Source organism: Vanellus vanellus (assembly GCF_965231255.1).
Source record: "Vanellus vanellus genome assembly, chromosome: 1".
Classification (NCBI taxonomy): domain Eukaryota; kingdom Metazoa; phylum Chordata; class Aves; order Charadriiformes; family Charadriidae; genus Vanellus; species Vanellus vanellus.
In genome coordinates, this window is record NC_138905.1 from 79,282,228 (window position 1) to 79,305,641 (window position 23,414).

General features: G+C 38.1%; 1 protein-coding gene across 1 annotated transcript in view; it reads right to left on the reverse strand.

The window, feature by feature from the left end:
* SMC1B (structural maintenance of chromosomes 1B) overlaps positions 1-23,082 on the reverse strand; it is a gene marked incomplete at both ends in the record, with an annotated part of 37,844 nt that extends 14,762 nt beyond the window's left edge. The window contains 15 exons of the mRNA XM_082481475.1: positions 797-903; positions 4,636-4,752; positions 5,235-5,372; positions 5,997-6,143; positions 7,159-7,338; positions 9,651-9,836; positions 12,684-12,891; positions 14,307-14,389; positions 15,976-16,116; positions 17,572-17,830; positions 18,331-18,569; positions 18,906-19,109; positions 20,275-20,387; positions 20,911-21,099; positions 22,974-23,082. Coding sequence (XP_082337601.1) covers positions 797-903; positions 4,636-4,752; positions 5,235-5,372; positions 5,997-6,143; positions 7,159-7,338; positions 9,651-9,836; positions 12,684-12,891; positions 14,307-14,389; positions 15,976-16,116; positions 17,572-17,830; positions 18,331-18,569; positions 18,906-19,109; positions 20,275-20,387; positions 20,911-21,099; positions 22,974-23,082 — 2,420 coding nt within the window. The remainder of the gene's footprint in view (positions 1-796; positions 904-4,635; positions 4,753-5,234; positions 5,373-5,996; positions 6,144-7,158; positions 7,339-9,650; positions 9,837-12,683; positions 12,892-14,306; positions 14,390-15,975; positions 16,117-17,571; positions 17,831-18,330; positions 18,570-18,905; positions 19,110-20,274; positions 20,388-20,910; positions 21,100-22,973) is intronic.
* Between the last annotated feature and the right edge of the window lie 332 nt (positions 23,083-23,414).

The window sequence follows — 23,414 nt, forward strand, 5'->3', positions numbered from 1 at the left end:
GTTCAGTTCTTGCAAACAAATAAATGACCAAATCACTTCAGCCAGCAGGTGCTCTAACTGCAACTGAATGCACTGTACTACTACCTCACTGCAGCCCTAGTCAAAAACATACATTTGGGCCAGTTTCTGAAAACCCGTCAGAGAGTCTCTTAGCAACTGAAGCAATAGCTGAAAACAAAATGGGAGTTCAGTGCAGGCCATTACACTAGTCATGCAGAAAAGTTGCCTTTTCTATAAATAATGCCAGGAAATGTGCAAACTATCATTTGCCTGAAAACACCTGTAGTACAAGTAGACAGTTCATTTTAACATTTTCATTCTTTACAATATAAATTTGTCTTCCTTGTGACGTGTGCCTGTTTGAGGGCAATACCAGTTGAGGATGCCTGTGAGAAAATTAAGATCCTGTCTTCCTTAATAGTATGTTCCTATACCAAATCATTGAATTTTACATGCAGTTCTCCTTTAAGATTTTTGATAAATGAGTGAGCCTTCATGCCATCCTTAATTTGTGATAGAGCCATTTTCCAATGTGGATTTTAGAAAACTATTCTTTGCTTTGTTTTTCTACACTAGTGCTACCAAAGTAGTAGATATTACCTTTCAAGTTTGTAGCAAAATGTCACTGACTATAACTGCCCAATAAACCCAAACTACTACCTAATATTTGCAGCGATAATACAACCTTTTACAGTCTTCTAGGTTTTTGTGGTATTTCCTGTGATGGAGTTACTCATTTACCAGTGTGCCCAACCTAATACAAATCACTTTTTTATATTTCAAGTACAAACACCACCTTCTCTTATCAATCTCCTCTTGTTGTCTCACATGTTCTTGTTCATACACACGAATATTTTCTATACCAATTTCTTCACAGAATTCCCGGAAAACAGCGTCCTCAGCCTTTGAATAAAAAGAAATGGAGCAAAAAATGTTTATACTATTTTGGCACTCACAGAAGTAAACCACTTAGACAATCACTTCATGCTACAGGCTAGATTTTCACGGTACTTTAAGAAACAGCCAATTGAACTACTGAGAAGTAATCTGTACTTGCCATTTTCAAATAACACGTTCAGTACAAATGCCAGATACAGATGCACATGCTCTGCAAATGGTAGCTCTGATCTAAGCTCTTCTTGACAGCACCTGGTCATTCCAAAGACAATTAAAGTCATCACAGTGTAACCAACTTCCCTGGTATTGCCTTGGTTCCCAGTGAACTGAAGAAGAGAAAGCTGAATGGTATACAGGACACTAATCAGATACACCAGGTTTCTTGGTGTAGTTCTGTTCTTCATTTTAATCCTTTCAGATGATCCATAAATATTAATTATGATGTTCCATTTATAGCAAAGCCACAGCACAGAATTTCTCATTGCTTAATTATGCAGTATATACTAACAAAAGCTTCAGCCAAAACCAGTCCCAAAATTTTAACGAAACATTTAAGCAGGTGAATAGAATCATAGAATCGTCTAGGTTGGAAAGGACCTTTAAGATAATGGAGTCCAACCGTCAGCTGAGCATTGCCAAAACCACCACTAAGCCATGGCCCTAAGCACCAAGTCTGCACATCTTTTAAATACCTCCAGGGATGGTGATTCAGCCACTTCCTTGCGCAGACTGTTCCAATGTTAGATAACCCTTTTGGTGAAGAAATTTTTCCTACTATCCAACCTAAGCCTCCCCTGCCATACCTTGAGGCCATTTCCTCTTGTCCTATCACTTGATACTTGGGACAAGAGACTGACCGCCATCTCCTACAACCTCCTTTCAAGTAGTTGTAGGGAACAATAAGGTCTCCCCTCAGCCTCCTTTTCTCCAGGCTAAACAATCCCAGTTCCCTCAGTTGCTTCTCATAAGACTTGTTCTCCAGACCCCTCACCAGCTTCACTGCCCTTCTCTGGACATGCTCCAGCACCTCAATGTCTTTCTTGTAGTGAAGGGCACAAAACTGAACAGAGTACTTGAGATGCGGCCTCACCAGTGCCAAGTACAGGGGGACGATCACTTCCCTTGTCCTGCTGGCCACACTACCCCTCATACAGGCAAATAGTAGGTATAGCGTACATGGCAGGACTGAACAAAGAAATAGCAAACCGCCTAAAGCATTTAGAAGAAAACTCAATGGACTGAACAAAATTTTAAGAAAACTTTACAGGTCAAAACCCAGTATTGTTTATACTGTTTTGGTATGCAGGCTTGTTTAACCAGATATCAAATACTACATCAAATCAAGTTATACTATTCATGTAACACGACTCTTCTGGAGCTGATGTCCAGCCTTGATTCATGGTTTGTTTGGGTTTTTTTGTTTTTGTTTTGTTTTGTTTTTTTAGAACAAGCCAATGAAAAGTTCTGTAGATCTGGAATTCTTACGGCCTAAACATTAACAACTATCTCAGTGTTTGCAGATGACAGACATCTGCACTCCCTCATGCCTGTACCACAAGCAAGACAGACAACATGCAGCAGCTTTGGCTTCTTTTTAGATGCAGAAGTCCAGTCATAGATTAATCCAAGAAACAAGAAAGACTGATGAAAATGGGTCAGAGGCTAGGAACTAAGTTACATACATACTTATACACCTCAAGTAATTCCAGACAGTGGCAAGGAATCTATCTTTCTCTAAGAATCTACATTTACACAAGCATCTAGGTGCAGGGCTGTGAATTTTCCAGTTAAAACTGCAGCACTACTTTTCCATAGTTTGTACCAGATTCCTTTGTTTGGCAAGAGTAGGTAGGAACAAGCAGCTTCCAGAGAGAAGTAGACGAGGTGCTTATTTCTCAGAGAGGCCAGTTATTGTCTACTCCAGTAGAACACTGTATGAAACCCCTCTTGGTACCAGATTAGACTTTACTATTTTTCACTTCACTGAATGCCTTCAGTCTTTTCACAATACCATGCTTTTGAATTTTTCAGTTGTCTGTATGAACTCTTCTGGGGAGCATCTGAAGATTAGAGAATGATAGGGAAAACAAGGCATGAGATGGCATGGCAGAACAGTCTACAGAAAAAAAAAAACCAGCTAGGAAACCTAACTGTTGGATCACATATCAGAGAACTTTTCCTGTACTGATAAAAAGCAGAAAAGAGCAGGTTCTAACGACAGAAGCTGTTTTGTAGCATAACAGATAATGAATTTGGACAGGTGAGGAGGATAGCACAAAGTTCCTGAGCTCTGCATCAGCTACCTCTCAAAAAGGAGGGAGTGCAAAGAAGACTCAGTTATATCATAGGATAGCTCTATCTTCCATGAATTGGAGTCCAAATGAATGTAGGTGTACAACCTTAAAAGAAAGAGAACAAAACACCAAAACAAACCCCAAAACCCCAACATCCAAAAAAAACCCCAAACCCAAAACACCCCTTCCCCCAAAAAACACCCACGCAAACAATAAACCCAAAACCAGTGGGATGAGGAACTTGCTGACAATCATCATGTGCACCTCAACCATTCCCCCAGGGTAAACACAGTGCACAGAAAATAAAGCATAGATATTGGCTGCTTCTCAGGAAGAGAAAGGAATCTTCACACTATGCTGCTTTTTATCTACTTTTCTAGTGTAGAGTGGTATAACAGGTCATCACCTCGACATAACACCTGTGAGTTCAGAACAAAGCACTCCAGCAGCGCTGAGAACTGTTCTCAGCTCTAGAAAACTGATACATAACTTCTTGTCCTAATGGCATGTGCCCGCCTGACCTATTTTGCCTGTGGGTTGCAGAAGTGGTTGATCTTCTCTTCTCCGGATGAAAAGATATTGATAGAGCACTTCCATGTAGATACTGCATGGGTCCTGCTATGAATGCAATGAGAATGATTTTCAGAAGCATAGTCACCCATGCAGAGACTGTCTGCACAGTGGGTACACTGATTACAGAGAGATCTGCGAATCTTGCATATAGAGTTTAGTGTACGCACATGCTGTCACAGATCCACATGGGCCTGGAAGACTTCATGCCAAAAGAAAGTTACAGTCTAGTAAGAAACTACAGTTTCTTACAAAGCAGTTGGACGTTAGAGTCTGAGAAAGAATAAGCTGAGACTTACCAAATTTCACCCTCAGGCCATGAAAGACCCATAGAGTATTCTTCTGGGATTTGAACTACAGTGAAAGTTTGCACTGAGAGCTTTAATGCTGTGAACTTTGATGGATTGTCCCTGCTCAATACTACAAAGAGTAAATCATATTTATTCGCAGAGCAGGAAAAGGTGGGGGAAAACCAACTCATGTTCTCCAAACTCAAAAATTTTCTCCTATGTCAAACGAAATTACAGTGTGTATATTAAGCAAAGCTTCATCTAGTATTCAAGAAGTAGATGGATTTGGTTGGTTAGGTTTGCGTTTGGCACATAAAAGTGATGGAATTTTGATTTTAAGGAAACTGATTTGCAAAGCCATGATACACACATACTAACTTCTAAGTGCATTTTTGTTCCCAGTTACCTTGATAACAAAGGTAGAAAATGTGGGAAGATTGCTGGAGTAACTTACAACCATCGTTGACAAAGTAGTTTACAAAGTTAAAAGTTGTCCAAGTTCTAAAAATTACCAAGGAACAGAAGTTTCTGTAGTACAAGAGCATAAGCTGTTATATGTGACTATGAAAGAAGGCATTAATTACCTCATTAATTTTTTTCTGAAATTCTTCTATTTTTTCTTTTCTTTTTGCTATCCCTTCATTCAGCATATCATGCTGAGACTCAATATTTACCAGTTCACTTTCCAGTTTTGATTTTTCCTAGACAGAAAGGAAGATTGTAATTTTTCTTAAAAGAATCGTCAACTTTCTACAAGTTAAGAGACCATTCTGTTCCAGATTAACTGTATTTCTCCGATTAAAATCATTACATATTTTCTTCTCAAATGCCACGTACTTATTGTTGGTGATTTGCTTGCAATGATTACAGTTTTAATGAGTAGAAAAGCAAATTACAGTATAAGTATAATTTAAAGTGCATTTTGACTTATAGACTTCTGAAGGTTACTAAATGATAAACCAAGCTTACCAGAAATTCAAATTTAAAACCTAAAATAGAAAAAGCCTCATGTAAATTTATATATAATTTTATCAATTACTCTGTCATAACTGCTGTATGTAAAACTTAAACTGAATTTTAAAAAAACTACGTAAGGAAGTAGTACTTACTTCACCAGTAATTACAGCTTAGGTAAAAAAATACAGTTATTAAACATGAAATTAATAAAGGCTTAGTACTATACCATGTAGAGATTAACGAGATGTTTCTTTTTAATAAGCTCTAATTCACTCTGTGAATATTTAAGTCGTGTCTGAATCCCATGGCATTGAGCATGCAACTGTTTCAAGTCAGTCTCCTTACGTTTGATCTTCATTAAGTCCTAAAAAATATTATAATGGGAGAAAAAGCATTTTAAACAAAAGGTAACTTATTTGGAAATTACTCATTTTTCAGATTCATGCACTATATAAAGCTAGCTTCACTGGCATAGGCCCCATTAAGGTAAACACTAATAGCATTGGTCATATTCAATAGTAATTTTGTAACAGATTTATTTCTCAAAAGAAAGCACATGCTTGCAAATTCCTAAATTCCTACTCCATCCCTCCTCCAAAATAACTACAGGTATGATAAATCATTTTACACTGCCAAGTTTTGGTCCCTGCAAATGTTTTAATGTTGACAGAACGTATCATCTTTTTCACTACAAGTCTTCAGGTACTTTGAACAACAGCTCCTTTTCCTTGAAGGAACATGTATCAACACCATTGTCCTCATTCTCCACCTCTGTGATATGTGAACCAACCCACCAGCTAAGGACAAAGACTCACAGCTGATTACTATTAACTAGAAGAGGACAAACAGCTATTATGTCCTGTCTGCATCTTCTAGAAGTTTTGAAAATGACCTTTTTAGAAAATCATTTACCCATAGCTGAATTAAATTAGATACAACTTTTACTACTTTATGCCTTTTGCAGTTAAGTGCCTTTTAAGAGACCTACCTTTAACTCTTCAGTCAAGCTATCTTTTCTGTCTTTCATTTTATTCATTTCTTTATCATCCCAACATCTAGCTTTAAATCTTAAATCACTCGATCCTCCAGAAATCACTCCAGATTTCAAAAATAAAGTTCCATCAAGAGCCACTGTCTGGAAGAAAAAAAATATTAAAACCAAATAAATAAATCTGAACACAAAGCAACCTAAGTATCCCATGAACTAATGCACCAAGATATAGTAGTTAAACAAGCAGCAACAACATTTTAGTTGGACTCCAATTTATTTTCCTGTTCCAAACCTGCTAAAATGAGATACACAAAGCTACAAAAAAGTCTGTTCTTTCTTGGCACTAGTCACACTTTGGTATTATTGCAACCAATCAGAAAAGGAAGTGAAATTGTATAATTTCCTTGTATTTAGGAAATTACTGTGAGACATTTGTGTATACCCCGGCAAGGTTATGTCTGGCTTGGTAGAGCAAACCAAGCAATGTGATAATGGAGTGAAGGAAAACAGCTTATTTGTAAACAGAAAGTGTAAATTTTAGTAAAGAATGTGGGTGTTTTTGTGACTTCACTGGATTCCAAGTAAACATGATTTCACACTCACCTTCAACTTAGAGCTGTTTTAATCAAGATTTTATAAGGTTAAGTAAGTGCATAAAAGGGCGCTACAGACTGTGACAGCAAGAGATATGGATAAGAAGAATGAACTTCAGGAAGAGACAGAGAAGCTTCCAGTCCTCAACAGTCTATAACTAAAATTAAGAGATTCTGTCAGATATTATGAAGATTTTTTGAAAGCATTTCTTCATAGAAAAGCTAGCAAAATAAAGTTTGTACTTTTAAATTAGTTTTAAGATCAGGATTATCCCTCCTTCCTCCTCTTCATCAACAGGACCATACCAAGAAACTTATTTGTACACTAGCTATCCTCCAATTTGCCTCCTTTTCCCAGGAAATCACTTAAACTTACTATCATACAGAAGAAAATACAATCATTTGAAATATATGGGGGTTTATTTGTGTGGGAATAGAGTAGGCAACATGGTACCATTTTGTGGTTATCTGCAATACTTCCTGGGATGTTTATAGAATTATTTAAATGACATCAAACAGGTAACTACAATGAAAAAAACCATACACAACAAAATTCAGCTTCTTACTTTCAACCTCACTGGTCCATCAAACGCTATTTGTTTTGCTTCTTTAACTGTTTCACAGACCAAGGTATTCCCACTCACAAACTGAATCACTTTTTTCAGTGGAGCAAATGGAGTTTGTACAACATCCACCATCATTTTAACTCCTTTTATCTCTCTTAACTTTTCGTTGATTGGTCCAACCTGTAAAGCAAATAAGCTGTGTTTAGAATCCATGTTGTAATAGCAAGGCACATCCAAATCTGAGTGGTCTGGGGACAGGACATGCAAATCAACAAAATGGGGGCCTCAGTCACTACAAGACTAGAAACAGATTTGGTTTTCATATTCTGTGTATACTACAGTACTTACATCTGTACAACCCATTTCACTGTGCATGAAATACAAATACAGGTAGCAAGGGGAATAAACAAGATAAGCTAAAGATCTGTGTGCTGTTGCAGGGCTACAGTCTTCTTGGTATCATGGAGACATGGTAGGATGGCTCCCACAACTGGAGTGGTAGGGACAGAGGCTCTTTAAGAAGGACAGGCTGGGAGGATGAGGTGGTAAGAGTTGCCCTATATCTGGGGGAACAGCTGGAATGCATGGAGCTCTGCCTGGGGAAGGATGATGAGCCAATTGAGAGTTCATGGATAAGGAATGAAGAAAGAACAGGTAAGGGTAACATTGTAGTGGGTGTCTACTACAGGCCACCTGACCAGGAAGAACAAGTGGATGAGGCTTTCTACAGACAGCTACAAGGTGCATTACATTCACAGGCCCTGGTCCTCATGGGGGACTTCAACCACCCCAATATCTGCTACAGGGGCAACACAGCAGGGTGTAAGCAAACCAGGCAGTTCCTGGAAAGTATTGATGACAACTTCCTCACCCAAGTGACAGAGAAGCTGATGAGGAAAGGTGCTCTGCTAATCCTCACACTCACCAACAAGAGGCGGCTTGCTGGAATGGAAACGTCAAAGGCAACTCTAGCTGCAATGAGCACGAGATAGGAGACTTCAGGATCTCGAGAGGAGGGAGCAGGGCAAAAGGCAAGCTCACGATCCTGGACTTCAGGAGCAGACTTTGGCCTCTTCAAACATCTGCTCAATAGACTCTCATGGGATAAGGCCCCAGACCAAAGAAGGGCCCGAGAATGCTGGTTAATATTCAATGACCACCCCCTCCAGCCTTAAGAGCTATCACCCCAATGAGCAGAAAGTCAGGCAAAAATGCCAGGAGGCATTTGCCAGCTCCTGGCAAAACTCAAACACAGAAAGGAAGTATACAGATGGTGGAAACAGGGACAGATAACCTGGGAGGAATATAGAGAGGTTAGGAAAGCCAAAGCCCAATTGGAATTGAATCTGGCAAGAGATGTCAAAGAAATGGCTTCTGTAACTCCTTAGGCGATAAAAGGAAGGCTAAGGAAAATGTGGGCCTGCTGCTGAATGAGGCAGGGCACCTAGTGACACAGGATATGATGAGACTGAAGTACTGAATCCCTTTTTCACCTCCATCTTTACTAGCAAGACTGGACTGCAGGTATCCCAGGTTCTAGAAACCAGGGGAAAGTCTGGAACAAGGAAAACGAACCCTTGTTGGAATGGCATTGGTTCAGGGAATGCTTAAGCAAACTGGACATACGTAAATGCATGAGCCCTGATGTGATGTAACCACCAGTGCTGAAGAAACTGGCTGATGACATTGCAAGGCCACTCTCAGTAATCTTTGAATGATCATGGCAACCAAAAGAGGTGCCTAAGGACTGGAGAAAAACAAGTGTCACTCCTGTGTTCAAAAGGGGGCAACAAAGAGGACCCAGGGAACTACAGGACAGCCAGTCTCACCCTGATGTCTGGGAAAATGATGGAGCAACCAATCCTATAAACCATTTCCAGGCACGTAAATGACAAGAAAGCCTTAGAGGAGCAGTCAGCATGGATTCACCAAGTTGGTTGTGTCTGACCAACCTGACAGTCTTCTACAATGAAATACTGGCCTGGTACACAAGGGGATATCAGTGGATATTGTCCTTCAGTAAGTCTCCCAACACTGTCTCTCCCAAGATCCTCATAGAGAAGCTGATGAAATATGGGTTGGATCAACAGACAGTGAGGTAGATTGAAAACTGGCTGAACAGACAGGCCCACAGAGTGGTGACTGGTAGCACAAAGTCCAGCTGCAGGCAAGTAACTAGCCATGTCAACACTGGGACCAATCCTGTTTGGCATCTTCCTTAATCATCTGGATGATGGGGCAGAGTGTACCCTTAGAAAGTTTGCTGATGACACCAAACTGGGAGGAATGGCTGATATGCCAGATGATCATGCTGCCATCCAGAAGGACCTTAGCAGACTGGAGAAATGGGCCAAGAGGAACCTCATGAAGCTCACCTTGTAAGTGCTTTGCCTTAACACTTAAGCCTGTTTTAATCAAGCTTAAATGAGCCAATATCAAGATTTACAAGTGTATTAACTTGCTGATGACAGGAAAAAGAAAAATGTACTTACATCAAGGTAATCCAAAGCAAGAAAAGTTTCAGGTTCAACTCGTTCTTGTTTTAGGAACCGAATGCAATCTCTTGCTGTTTTTTCAGTGGTAACAACAATAGCAGTCATGTATTTGCTGAATACCTTGGTAACAGCAAGCTGGTATTTTTTATGAGTAGGATGACACAGGTCAAGGAGCCTTCCAAACTGAAGATAAAAATATACAGAAATAGTAATATGTTATTTAGATATCAAATAATATTTCTGCATACAAGATACCGAAGTAGTAAGAGGAAAATGTGTTACCTATCTACCAGCTGCTCTCTCTTACAATGGCTGTACACCAGCAAAAAGCAGAAATTGTAGCATTCAATCCAAATAGCATAGTATTCCTTCAAAATCTTTAAGGATTTCATTTTTCCCCTGAGGTTACAGTTACACATCTCAATGTTTTACTCACAATATCTAGCATACAATTCTAGTGTATGCTATGTAAGTTTTTGGGAGAGAACAAAGTATCTAACCCACAATAAGATCTTTGAATGGCAACAAGGTCTTAAATAAACAGAACTGTTAATTGGAAAATGCTAACAAGAAAGGCAGCATTCCAGTTTCAACCCCCAAAAAGTAGTATCTGCTTACTTTAGTAGCATGAAAAGAATAAAAAGTGCTTTTCTCGTACTGCATAGTCCAAATAATCAAGCCTGTTTTGCCATATATTGAAATAACACCTCCACAGATAAAACTAATTAGTCCTTTGCTGTACATGCTCCCTAAAGATCTTTTGTTCCATTTCTGTAATTGTAGGTACAGCTGACCTTTCCCTGAACGATTAAAGGTACTGATGCACATTCTGAACACTATAACCTGTAAATTTATGCGAGAACTTTCTTCTTCTTGACATACAGCTACTGGTCTCCTCTTGCATATCTACAGTTTCATCTTTATCAAATTTAAACAAATGGTAACAGGAAGACAACTCGTAAGAGTTGTTTGTGATAGGTCATCCACAGTATTGTCTCATGTATGATATAACTGAGATAATTTCAAGTAGATCAAATCCCATCCTACTATGATCTACTTTCCTACCCTTCTCTTGACAAATGTTCTCCCTTTTCTGAAAAACAGTAGAAGCAAGGATAACACCCAACACCACAAGGGTCTCTATTTCGTTTCCTGGTTTTCTCACACAGTGTCATCTACTTGATGTTTCTATCTGCAGCTCAGACACATAATGTTTCAGACATGCAAAACTATACAGGGGATCTATATACTTTCAGTTTAGACACAGGCATTTAAGTCCAGATGGAATGCCAGATTTCTGTGAAAACAACTATTGACAGACCAACTGAATGTGTAACAATAGTAATCTTGCCAATTAAAATTACCAGTGTGGGAATGCCATTTTGAAAATTAAATTGTAAAACCTGTAATCAGCTGCAAAATTCACTTTGTTGATCAGACTAATCCATGAAAATGCACACGTCACTCATACAGCGGCAGTCACATTGCTGGTTGGCTGTTCCAGTAATTCGAATGTTCACCAACAATAACAAGAATGTTTTAACAGAAGAACAGAAGCTTTAAAATAGATACAAGAACTAAACACTCAAAAGCCATATGCCATTTTTTGCCTATGAAATCAAGAGGTCCAACAAGATTTCCTCCAGTTCTACCCGAATTCTTAGCAGACTACCAGAAGATGAAATGTGCCATGACCTTTCCATCCTAAGACTTTAACTTGGATTGGGTTCAGTAATCTGGAATTAGTACAGAGTGTAAGGAGCAGCTCAGAAGCAACTCTGTTGCCTCATATGCTGGTATTGGGAAAACTATTGCAGGAACAAGGGTAACTGAAGCAGGTATCATTAAGACTTTCTGTGATGGGATGATTTATGTAACCAATTTGACTTATCTAGTTTTTATTTATTAGAAGCCATCACATCTGTAAGTACTCTTAAATTTGCAGCTCCTGAAGGAAAACATCCTGAACAACAGCTCTCCCCTAAGCCAGCAAGGTATCACCGCTCTGATCCAGTTCTTTTCAAATAGGGATTCAATGCAAAGAGTGAGCAAAAAGAGATATACCAAACATCTTCTTGATTTTTTGGAACACCTTGTTAACATGGATGAAAAAATTCTGAAAAACAGCTGAAAAACAAATTTCTTAATCTCTTGAGAAAACAACAGGATCAGACACTTGCCAGATTCTGAGGAGGTTCTGCAAAAGATGAAGAAGCAAAGAACAACTGAAAACTTTTTTTTTTTTTATGTTCTTACGGCAGCACTTGGAAGCAGAGATATGTCACCTAAACATTAAAAGAAAAAAAGATTCCCAGCTTGTACATCCCAACTGACTGTGCACATCAAAAAGGATTGCTTATACCGTGACATACTCAGATACCAACTACTCAACTGATCAGATTTATTATAAAGTTCTTATTTGGAATGGCTTCCAACCTTGATGTAAACATTCTTAAGTGTCGATAAAAAGGTGTAAACATGCCTCAAACCAATCAATGCCTGTTGACAATTCAGAATCAATACACAGAACACTTAATGGCATTACTGAAGAGTACTTTAAGTAAAATATGGTAACTAATAAGCAAAGACAGACCGTTTGGTAACGTAAAAAAATCTCATGCACCTAAGAAAAATTGTCCTTTGGAAGATGTATTCAGCTGTGAGACCATTTATCCCAGAAAGAATTTCCCATTCATTTGTTCAAAATAAGTAAGTCAAAAATATACGTTTGAAGACAAAACAAAATAAAACAAAAAAGTAAATAAATCAAAACCCCACAAAAATCACACAAGAGATCAAAATTATTCTTTGATTCAAGCAGTAATCTGTCTATGTGGAAACTGAAAAATAATGACAGTATATGCCACTATTCTTTCAGTAATACTATTTCACCAAGTACACTCAAGCTAGCATAAAATTCAAAACAATATTCAAGATAGCGCAATTTACTCTAGCTGCTTACTCAGTCTAAGGCAGAACTCTTAAATCTGAATTCTAAAATAAGGCATTTAAATAAGGCCATTCAATTACCACAGAATCCGGATATAGTCTTTTCAGACTTTCTAGGATCTCTGCTCTCATTTGCTGACGCCTTCCTTCATGGTAATCAATTTTGGCATTCTGCAGTTCACCAACTATTTTGTTCAATTCTTCATTCACTTCAGCTATTCGTATTGTTGCATTTTCAATTTCCTTAGTTAGCACTTCCTCTTGCTGTTTTTTCTCTGCTAACGACTCACTTTGAACAGAAGCAAAAATAGGAAAGTGATTTACTATTTCATTTATTCAAGCTTTTAGCTTATAAAATTAGTCACTCTAGTCACAGACTATGAAAATCATTAAAGATTTTATCTATAAGAAGCTACTTATAAAAGTTGCAGTCTATGGTATATGCTATTTTTAAGGTTTCAAAGTTGAGTTCAAGTGAGAGTTTTTGCCTGTGTAACACACACCCATACTGTTTTATCCTCTAAGAAGGACTGAGAATTCTTACACAAAATTATGACTCACTTTATGCACAAAGTCACTAAGGCTCTACCACACTCTACTACAACTACTTAATTAAAATAATTTTGCATCATACCAATCACAGTGGGTCTGCTGCTCCCTGTCCATGGCAGAACTTTGTTCAGTACACAGACAGCATTAAGCCAAAGCACACGTTACAGATACATAGTAAAAGACAGGTTGGGAAAAAAAAAATAATCTCTAGAGATCAGACAACTCTGACCTCCTGCACAAAACACAGGCAAATGTCAAAGTTATTTCAGGTTGCTTAATTTTGGGCTTAAACACTTTACTTCACAAAGAATAAATATCAGGTAGAAGAGAAGACCCAGGAAGCAAGAACTGAACTGTGCTCCTAATACCCAATGTAAATATTAACTGCTTCCTAGAGCAGCACAACTACAGAACTGCCCTGTTCTCTCACCCTGAATTTGTACACAAATAGACCCATACCCTACCTGTAGTGACAAAATTTGCACACCTACAAGAATCACGGAGTATCAGAGTTGGAAGGGACCTCTAGAGATCATCTAGTCCAACTCCCCTGCTAAAGCAGGATTGCCTAGAGCACATTATTCAGGACTGCATCCAGGCGGGTCTTGAAAATCTCCAGAGAAGGGGACTCCACAACCTCCTTGGGCAGCCTGTTCCAGTGCTCTGTCACCCTCACCGTAAAGAAGTTTTTCCGTGTATTTGAACGGAACTTCCTATATTCTGACTTGTGCCCATTGCCCCTTGTCCTGTCACTAGGAACCACTGAAAAGAGCCTGGCTCCATCCTCCTTCAACCCACCCTTTAGATACTTGTAAGTATTAATAAGGTCTCCCCTCAGCCTTCTCTTCTCCAGGCTAAAGAGTCCCAGCTCTTTCAGCCTTTCCTCATAAGGGAGATGCTCCAATCCCTTAATCATCTTAGTTGCCCTAAGTTAGAAGCAATTATAAAATTGGTTTCAAACAAAATATGGATGAGTCATCATACTTCCTACTTTATTTTGACAGCTAAAGTAACTGGAATATTAATTAGAATTAGTAAGAATTCTAATTCTTATCAAAATTTGAAATAGAAAAGAATTAGAAACCAGCTACGTTAATCTGAAAATACCTAATATGCAAAAAATCCAATTAGCTTTTAGGTTTTTTAACATACGTGCATATCTTGGCGTATTCTTCCAACTTCTCTATTTGTTTTTCATGCTCTTCTATCCGTTGTACGGTTTGTTTTATGTATTCCTATGCAATCACAAATAGAATGTGTTAAAAACAAACCAGAGAAAAGTGACAGTTTTATACAAAGGTATAAAGCTTTTAATTCAGAACAAGTACTGGACAGATCTTTTCTGCCTTGTTGGTATTTCATGCTGAAGTAATAACATCTCTTTTTCAATTGTAGATGCCAAACTGCACCATGAATAATAAAGGAAAACTATTTTATCTCGGCGATTACTGGATTTTTCGTGTTCGGCTACAGTTCAGAGAAAGCCTCTTCAGCACAAAGAATTGTAACACCATCAAATAAAACAACTTTAAACAGTGTTAGTAAATTATAGGTGTTAAAGCAAAAAAAGGTGTTTTTCTTGGTCTGAGATTAACAGAAGCTTTTTCCTAAGGACAGATGAAGAAGTAGATATAGAGGTTCCAACCTGACATAAAAGCATTGTACTAAAAAACAAACCAACAGTGAAACAAATATTTTCAATTACTCAAATTGAATAAAGATACATTAACTAAAGCAAATGAAAGAAAAAACCAATATTGTTACTTACACATTTTATTAAGCCTTCATTTAACTTCTGAAATCCTTGTGACCTTTAGAACAGCTGTAGGGATGGAGAGTCCTCAACCTCTTTGTGCACCTGCTTCAATGTTTAACTATCCTTGAGATGAAATTCCTTACCTAATAGCTATTTGGAATTTCCCACATTCTAAGTTGTATTTGTTGTCTCCCATCCTATCACTGTGCACTTCTAGAAGGAGTGTGGCTCTATCCGATTCATATCCTCCCGTTAGGTAACTGCAGACAGTGATAAGGTCTCCTCTCTTTCTCCAGGCTGAACAGATCCAGTTCTCTTAGCCTTTCCTCATAGCTGGCCCCAGCCAGCTTGGTGGTTCTCTGCTGTACTCACTACAGGATGCCAGCATTTTTGATGTTTAACAGCCCAGAACTGGGCAGAGCATGCTAGATGTGGTCACGTACATGCTGAATTGCGAGCAGTGATCACCAAATGTCAGTAGTACAGTTAAGCAATGCCAACTCTGAATAGTCAGACATGCATTTTATGAACTCTCAAGTATCCCTCTATTTCTTTTCAACAGTACAACGGGACTTGCTGCCTCTGAAGTGCAACAGAAAAGTGGACACCAAGGAGATTTTTCCAACTACACCACACTAATACATACAACTGACCTTAAAAACACCTCAGAAAAAAAGGTAGCTGTGATCAAAATTAATCTCTAAAGGGTGTGAGTATAGTACAGATATACAACAGTGGTAGGACATCTCAGAAAGACAAACTACACTTATGAAAACAGGAACTAATTACAGTTAAGCCTATGTTCTGAGCAACTGTAAAATATTAGAGCCAAAGCTTTCAAACCCAAATCCTCAGTGAGTGCCCACACAACCATTCTCTGAAGAAATTCAGAAGCCATTTTTCTAAATGTGTTGAATTATGAAAATGGAACTAACAGTTGCAACGTATCTCCTTTGCTGAGTATTCCTTTATGTCAAAGCGTTTAACACATAGACATTTATACCAGAGGGAGGGGTACAGAAACATTTTTCTCCTTAAAATACAATTCTAGCTTGATACAAATACCTCAACTTCTTTTTTCTTCCTCCGATTAAGTTTCAGCCTTTCTTGATCTGCTTTTTCCTCCCAACGAAGTTTCTCTAGCTGCTGGGTTAGCGTAGCTGCTTTCTTTCTTGCTATTTCCTTTAGCTCTTTATAACGCTCCAACTGGACAAATAACATAAAAAACCTAATTCACTCCACTGTATGTGGGAAGACTCATGTTCTTACAGCCTCAATTAGTAATTGCTACTTTATCATAATTAAGATTATGAAAACCACCCAATTCTCCAGAAGAACATTCTAGCTACTAATTGCATTATCAGAAGTTATATTTTATAAGAGAAAGATTCAACCCAAAGCTTACACTTAATAGTTCTTGCCTACAGTCTTGTTTTAGAATTCTAATGACTTACTTCTCAGGCAAGTTTATAAAGTTTACAGTACTTCACATTTAATCTTGAGGTTAACATCAAGTTTTTGCACAGCCCAAAATTACTGCAAGTTTTGGTATTTATAATTACAGCATTCTCATGTTATCAGGTTGTTGTTTTGGTTTTATTTTTTTAAGGTGAACATATATATAAAAAAAAACCAAAACATTTTAAGCAATCTTGCAAAGTTATAACTCACTGACCAAATGCCTCTGAAATGCAAAGTAGGAAGATTCACAACTAAAAGAACAACCCTGCAGCTTCTCCATTAATTGATCAGGAACTATTTTAAGGAAGAGACAGAGGAGAAAAGAAGCTGGCACATAGTTTTAAAAGCATTTCTGGCCATATGGTTGTGAAGATAGCTTCTTCAAACTTGAATCTACTGTAGAGTGATGCAGTCCTTTTCTTCTAAAACAATTTAAAATAGCTCACAAGTGAGCTACGTCAGTTTTAGATTCTGACCCATAGTAGATGGTACACATACTACTTTGCATTTTTGTTATCTTCTTGTTTTTTCCTAAATGAAGACATATTTCTGTACGCCAGCTGACAAGCCATTTCTCAAAAATTACCCTTTCACCCCAAGACCGTACTGGATGTTTTCTATCTTACCCTCCCACAGTGTGCCATGTGGGCTTCCATGAAGAACAGGAAAAAAACCCAAACCAGAGAGAACAATCCAACATGTAGCTACAGTCCTAATTCACAGATGACAGCCCCCAAGTACAACTCTTCTGAAGTTTCTATCAAACTCTTAAACTTTTTGTTCACTGAAAATTCACTGTTTCCTCTAATAAAAATATCTTCTCACATTGCTTAGAAGATGCACTTCACACCCTCGAGAGATGCTCACCATTTCAAATCTCACAATGGTAAACATCTAAATCTCTATGCAACTTAGATTTACTTCCTAGAAACGTTCCACATTTGGAACTTCTGTGAGATCTGACTTTCCCCCCCGCCCCCAGAAAGGAGACAGCCCACTCCCCCAAGAGGCTGCATCATCATTTCTCTTCATCCAATGAAACGGTCTCTAAATAAAAGTTACAATTTTGTTTTTCTTTGAGCTCAACAGCAAAAAGATCATTAGAAATTACAGGCTATCCATGAAACAATGGTTTCTCTGTTATCAGTGGGGATTTTTGGACTTCACTAGTAAACAGTATTTCTTGGCTTCCCAATTCACCTGACTTTCTCTCAGTTCAATACGTGCTGCTCTCTGCAGTAACTCCTCTTCAGTTTTCTTCTCAAATGCTCTCCATGCCTTCTCAATATCATTCAATTCTAGCTCTAGTTCTTTTATGTTCTGCTTTTCCTTATCACAGGATTTCTCCTTGTCCCTTAGAGATTTTTTAGACATTTCTACTTTCTTGATTTGGTAGGAAGTGTTTTCCTTTGCTTTTATATAGAGGGGTCTCTGTTGAATCAGTGATGCTTCCAGAGACCTAAAAAAAAAAAAAACACAACAACCAACCACAACCAACAACCAACCACACAAATAAAAAACCCAACCAACCAACAACCACAAAGCACATCCAAAACAACAAAACCACAGCAAAAGAAAACAAAAAAAGAAAATCAGTAACCTCCTCTCAACCACACATGCAAACAAATAATCAGTTGTTGACTGCAAGGTTACATACTGACACGCGATTTTTTTTTTTCCACTATCCACTGAAAATAGAAATGCAAGAAGTGAAGCATAACCTTTTAAAAAATATAATAGCAAACAAGCATTTATATAAGAAAATTACTGACAACCTAGGCATGGTGGGGGAGGTGAAATCAATGCCTAGATATTACTTTAGTAAACTGTTGCAAACTGATTTCTATAGTATTGGGATGTTACCCAGCTGCTTTAACAGAAAATGCATGCCTGCCAAGCAATTCCCAGTGCAGACTATACTTTAACTCAACAATCAGAGAAATTGATTGGAAAACCTACTTCATTTCTCTTTCCATGTGCTGTTGGTCCCTGTCTAGTACACCAAGCGCTTTTTTCTTGGCTCTAAATGCATCTTCTGCTGTAGAAAGAGACTCTTTCTTGGTATTAGTCTCCATATTCTTTTCATCCAAACTTTTTTTCAAAAAGTCAATGTTTTTTTCATTGTGATAAAGCCGGAAAAGCTTCAGCTGTACCCTTTCTTCAACCAGTTCCTTGAGAAGCATCTGGTAATGCTCTGCCTACCAATATTAAAATTTTATTTATGGTTTATAAAAAGGATTTTCAATCACTAGCAGTCTAATTTTAAGCTCAAAGTGATGTAAGATGATGTACCAGTAGTTATTATTTCAGTAACGTGCACTAATCATAAACATGTAAGTTAACACTTAAATTAATCACACTGAAAAATCTACACTTTCATTTATTTAGATTTTATTATATGTATTCCTCTATCCTTTTACATTATACTAAATTATTATAGATTATACCATACTGAAAAACATACTAGATGAAAAGCAAGAAAAGATGCAAAATCTGAGATCTTAATGTGCAAAAAAGGAGTAAGTTTGAGTTACCTCCTCTTTCTCTATCTTAGCTTGTTTGCGTTCTGCTGCAATACTTTTTTTCTTGTTATAATTAAACTGCGCATCCTCTTCTGCTTGCTGCATTTTTTTCTTTTTTCGTTCATAGTCTTCAGCATATTCCCATGAATTACTGATCTGTTCAAAAAGTTGAGTTCTCTCCTTTGGCTTCTTCATTGCAATTGATTCTACTGTGCCCTAAAACAAAATTGCAAAAAAAAAAAATAATGCAGCACTGTAGATCATTACATTGTCTAATAATTTCTTCCCTAAGAGCATATAGTACAGATTTATCTCCTGATATATATATGGTTAACAGAATTGGATGAAAGTACTTTTAGATTCAAAACAAAGGAAAAGTTTATTACCAAAAGAACTATCACCTAGCCACCTCACCTAATTAAAGGCATCACTAAAAATTTTAGAATGCCAGATACAGTCTATGAAAAACACCTTCAAACTAAATACACCTGCATAAATCAGTCAGCAGTATCAGAATGACAAAATTAAATCTTGTTAGCCTTTTTAAAAGAGCTGAAACTCATTTTCAATGAAAAAAAAAACCAACAAACACCCCTCCTCCAGTATTTCAAAAGCAAAACAGTTGAAATCAACACACCAGAAGATTACATAAGTCCCCAAGTTAATGGGCGCACTGTTTTCGTCCATGTGTTAGCTGCTCAAATCTTCACCGATCTGAAGGAATTACCATTTCCAGTAAAGTGTAGGACATAAGTTTGTGATTTTATTCTATTTTTATAGTGGGTAAATGTCCTCATCATAGAAACTATTAGCATAGTAAGAATACACATACAGGATTTCTAAGAAGGAAAAAACAGTTCTTCCTTGGGAATTTTTCTCAGAAACTGTGAGGAAGACAATCTTGCAAAATATATTCATCATAAGTACATATTTCTGACCTATATCGTTAAATATTTGTGACTTAATAACCCAGTAGGATTTTCAATCCCTCAATTTTAACAAAAAATCCTATATATTTTTATGCATCTTGACTAATAGGAGTGGTTTAAGATGAAATTACCTCTTCCTACTTATAATACTCCTAGAATTTAATAAACTAAACATTTATAAATAGAGACCCACATTTTTTTATATACACGAAATAACGCAAGTACACAATTTCTTCCAGATTAGCTTCTTTCTTACCAGTGCACTCATGCACACACAAATCCCATTATTTTCATTTTGTAGCCTTGTAATTCTTGGCTAAGGTCAGGAAAAAAATGCATTGGCTTGAAATTAGCTAAGGGTGCCCTCTTTTCTGTCAAATGGTTAACTGTGTACTCCTATGAAATAATCTCAGAAGCTTTTATTTTCCTTATGTAGTACCTTAAATGCTCACCTGAAAAATAAGACAATTCCTAACTTTGACAAGTATGCCTACTTTTTCAAGCTCAGATATGTAAGTAGATCGGCTGACAGATTTATCATTGAAAAGGAATTCAGTACAACTACCTACAGAAGGAAAGAAAAAAAAAATTACTATAAAACGGCTAAAACACAAACTCCATAGGAAAAGAACAAAACTAGTGGAATAATTTAACTGAGCAATTTCCTCAAAGAAGAAAATAGATTTCAATTAGTTCCTTAGTCATTTCAATAATTTCATTTTTCTATATGAAAATTCTAGTTGCATACTTCCAAAAGGTATTGACACATGCTTAAGTGCACATGCCCGCAGCGAGATGCCATTTTCTAGAGCCTCCAACATCTACATATTCCACAGGAAAATCTACAGATCAAAGTATAAAGAAAGAACACTTATTAATCACTTGATTAATCTTTAACTTTGCCCCAGTATGTTTTTTCAATTACAACACTTGGCTGTCAAAATGCTACTGAAGGAATATAAGAAGTATTGCAATACTCATGGGCTTAATCCACCCCAATATGAAAGAATATTAGGCACCTAAAATTCAAAGTTGAATATTTATACATCAGACAACAGAAAGTACGTGCAACAGAATCTAGTACCTACCACGGATAACTCTTGAAAATGATTTTTCTTCCCCATCTTCTTCACAATATATTATCTTCACACTAGCTGTAGAAGAAACTGGTTTTCCAACATGTGCTCCATGAATAAGTTCTCTAACACTTTTAACTCGCAAATTAGCTGTCTTCTCACACATCACAAAACTGACAGCATCCATTATGTTAGATTTTCCTTAAAAAAAAAAATTAAAAAATTGCTTTGACATGGCAGAAATGAAAGTAAGCATTTGATTAAAAATTAACTAAAAAGCATATACATAAATGCAAAAGTCTGTATTAATTCTATTTGTAATCCTGTATTTCATTAAGGAAAAAAAATTGCACATAACAAAGAAATAAATTTCTAAGATGTAACATACTGGCACCAGACAATAAGCCTGTCTACAATAAAAATCATCACAAACCTGATTTGCTATTTGTTCAGCCTTGTTGAACAGATATTTTTTCGTGGTTTGTTCGGGTTTGTTTTAGTGTTTTGGGGTTGGTTTTTTTGCATTTTTTCTTTTGTTTACACAGGCATATCTAGAGGTCATTACTTAAACAGAGTGAGCAACATCATAATCCTTGTTGATAGCTTCCTTTACATAATGCAGTCAGTGGGGTTTGCTGCATAAGCACTCTATTGTATAACTAGAACTCCAGTGTTCTACAGAAGTATTCTCCCAGATCCATTCACCACAGCAACAAAGTTCTCTGATCACGCTCCTCAGACAAAAATTCTCTTCATTGAATCCTCTTTTTGCTTTTCCCCTTGAGTCTTGAGCATTTCTGTTGACAGCTTAATTATTTTCTGTTTTCAACCTTGCTACTTTGGCAATATTTTGACTTATTCTCCAAAATATCAGAAAAGGAAAAATAGGGGGGGGGGGGGGGGAATAGATAAATAAAACACTCAATTCAGACATTACACAATGTTCACAATTTTTCTCCCTGGATTCATCTATAAAATGTATTCAGATTTAACTGGAAGAGTACCTGGAAAAAGTATCCATAATTTTGAGACTTTCCAATACGGAACAGTGGGGATAGAATGATAAAGAATATGGTAATAGTGCTAAATAAGTTATTTACATTCATAGATCTCATTTCAATTAGATAAGCAAAGAAACAACAAGACGTAAAAAACTAAATAATTAACAGACTGGGGAAACTAAGACCAAATTCTAAGCCCATCCTTGTGGCTGTCAGGATAGCCCTCACTTCCTATTGTATTGTTCTCTGGTAAATAGAAGATAAAATCCTATTTGTTGAATGGAACTTTCAATAGAAGTGAACAAAATTTTAAAAAATTCCAGCACCCACAGCATAGCAATGTAGAGTACATCTACAAATGAAGGCTCTTGCAGGCCAAACTACAATGTAGTTACCATCCTGCAATGCTATTCTTTCCCAGAGGCATTTACTCATATGGCAAAGACTACAGACTCAAATCAAGAAGCAGTTTTCCATTACTACAGTTTATGACCCCAAGTATTATAGTAAAACTATCTTTATGCGACCTTAGTAAGCTGAACTGTGAACTGAAGTGGCAAACGCAAGGTGTGCTGTTTGCAAATCCCTCGTTCTACAATGGCTGGGAAGAATAGAGAAGACAACTAGAAATGTCAAATCCTTCAACCACCCCACCTCTGTCCTTCCATGCTGGATAAATCTACACTTTCAGTTAAAGAAGCAATGGCAGAGTAGGAGCTGCCAAAACTCTGCATGTGCTGCCAACCCCTCAGGTGCATATGAAAAGACTTTAAGCAGGCCCGTAAGTCTTTACTCGCCCTACTCAAAGCCCTGCAACTCCACTAACTCCTTAACAGGCAAGCTACCACCAGCCTCACCGATGCAGTGCAGCCACGCTGGCCCTCTTCTTGGGCCTGCACCTGCATGCGGGCACCTGTGCAGCTACTGCTTCCTCCTTGTCTGGCCTGTGGTGTTCACAGAAAAGACCTGGCAAAGACCCCAGAAGGGAAACCTCAATCCCCATCGCTACAGAGGAGAAGCGGGACCACCACCAGCAGCTGCCTGCCGACCCCCTCCCGCCCCCCAGCCCGCTACCTGAGCCGTTGGGCCCGATGATGCAGCTGAACCTCATGAAAGGGCCGATCACCTGCTCCCCCCGCCATGACTTGAAGTCCTTCAACACCAGCAGCTTCAGGTAACCCATCACCTGCAGCAGAGGGCGAGGAGGAGGAGGAGCCGAGGCCGTTAGCCCATGAACTCCCCCCTCCCCCTCCTCCCAAGACTTAAATAATCAACCAGTAGATTTAACTAGTTTGTCTCCTGGGGGAGGGGGTCCGCGCGCGCTCGGCCCTCAACTGCCCCGGCCCACCCTCCTCCCTCAGCGGGGGACGCCCGCCTCGCCCTGGCCCTCGCCTCGCGCTCACAGCCACGCGGCGCCGCCACCTTTGGGGGCGGGGGGAGACGGGGAAGGGGCGGGGCTCTCGTTCCCATGGTGACCCCTTGTGTTGCTCGGCCGGCCGACGGCAGTGCTCGGTT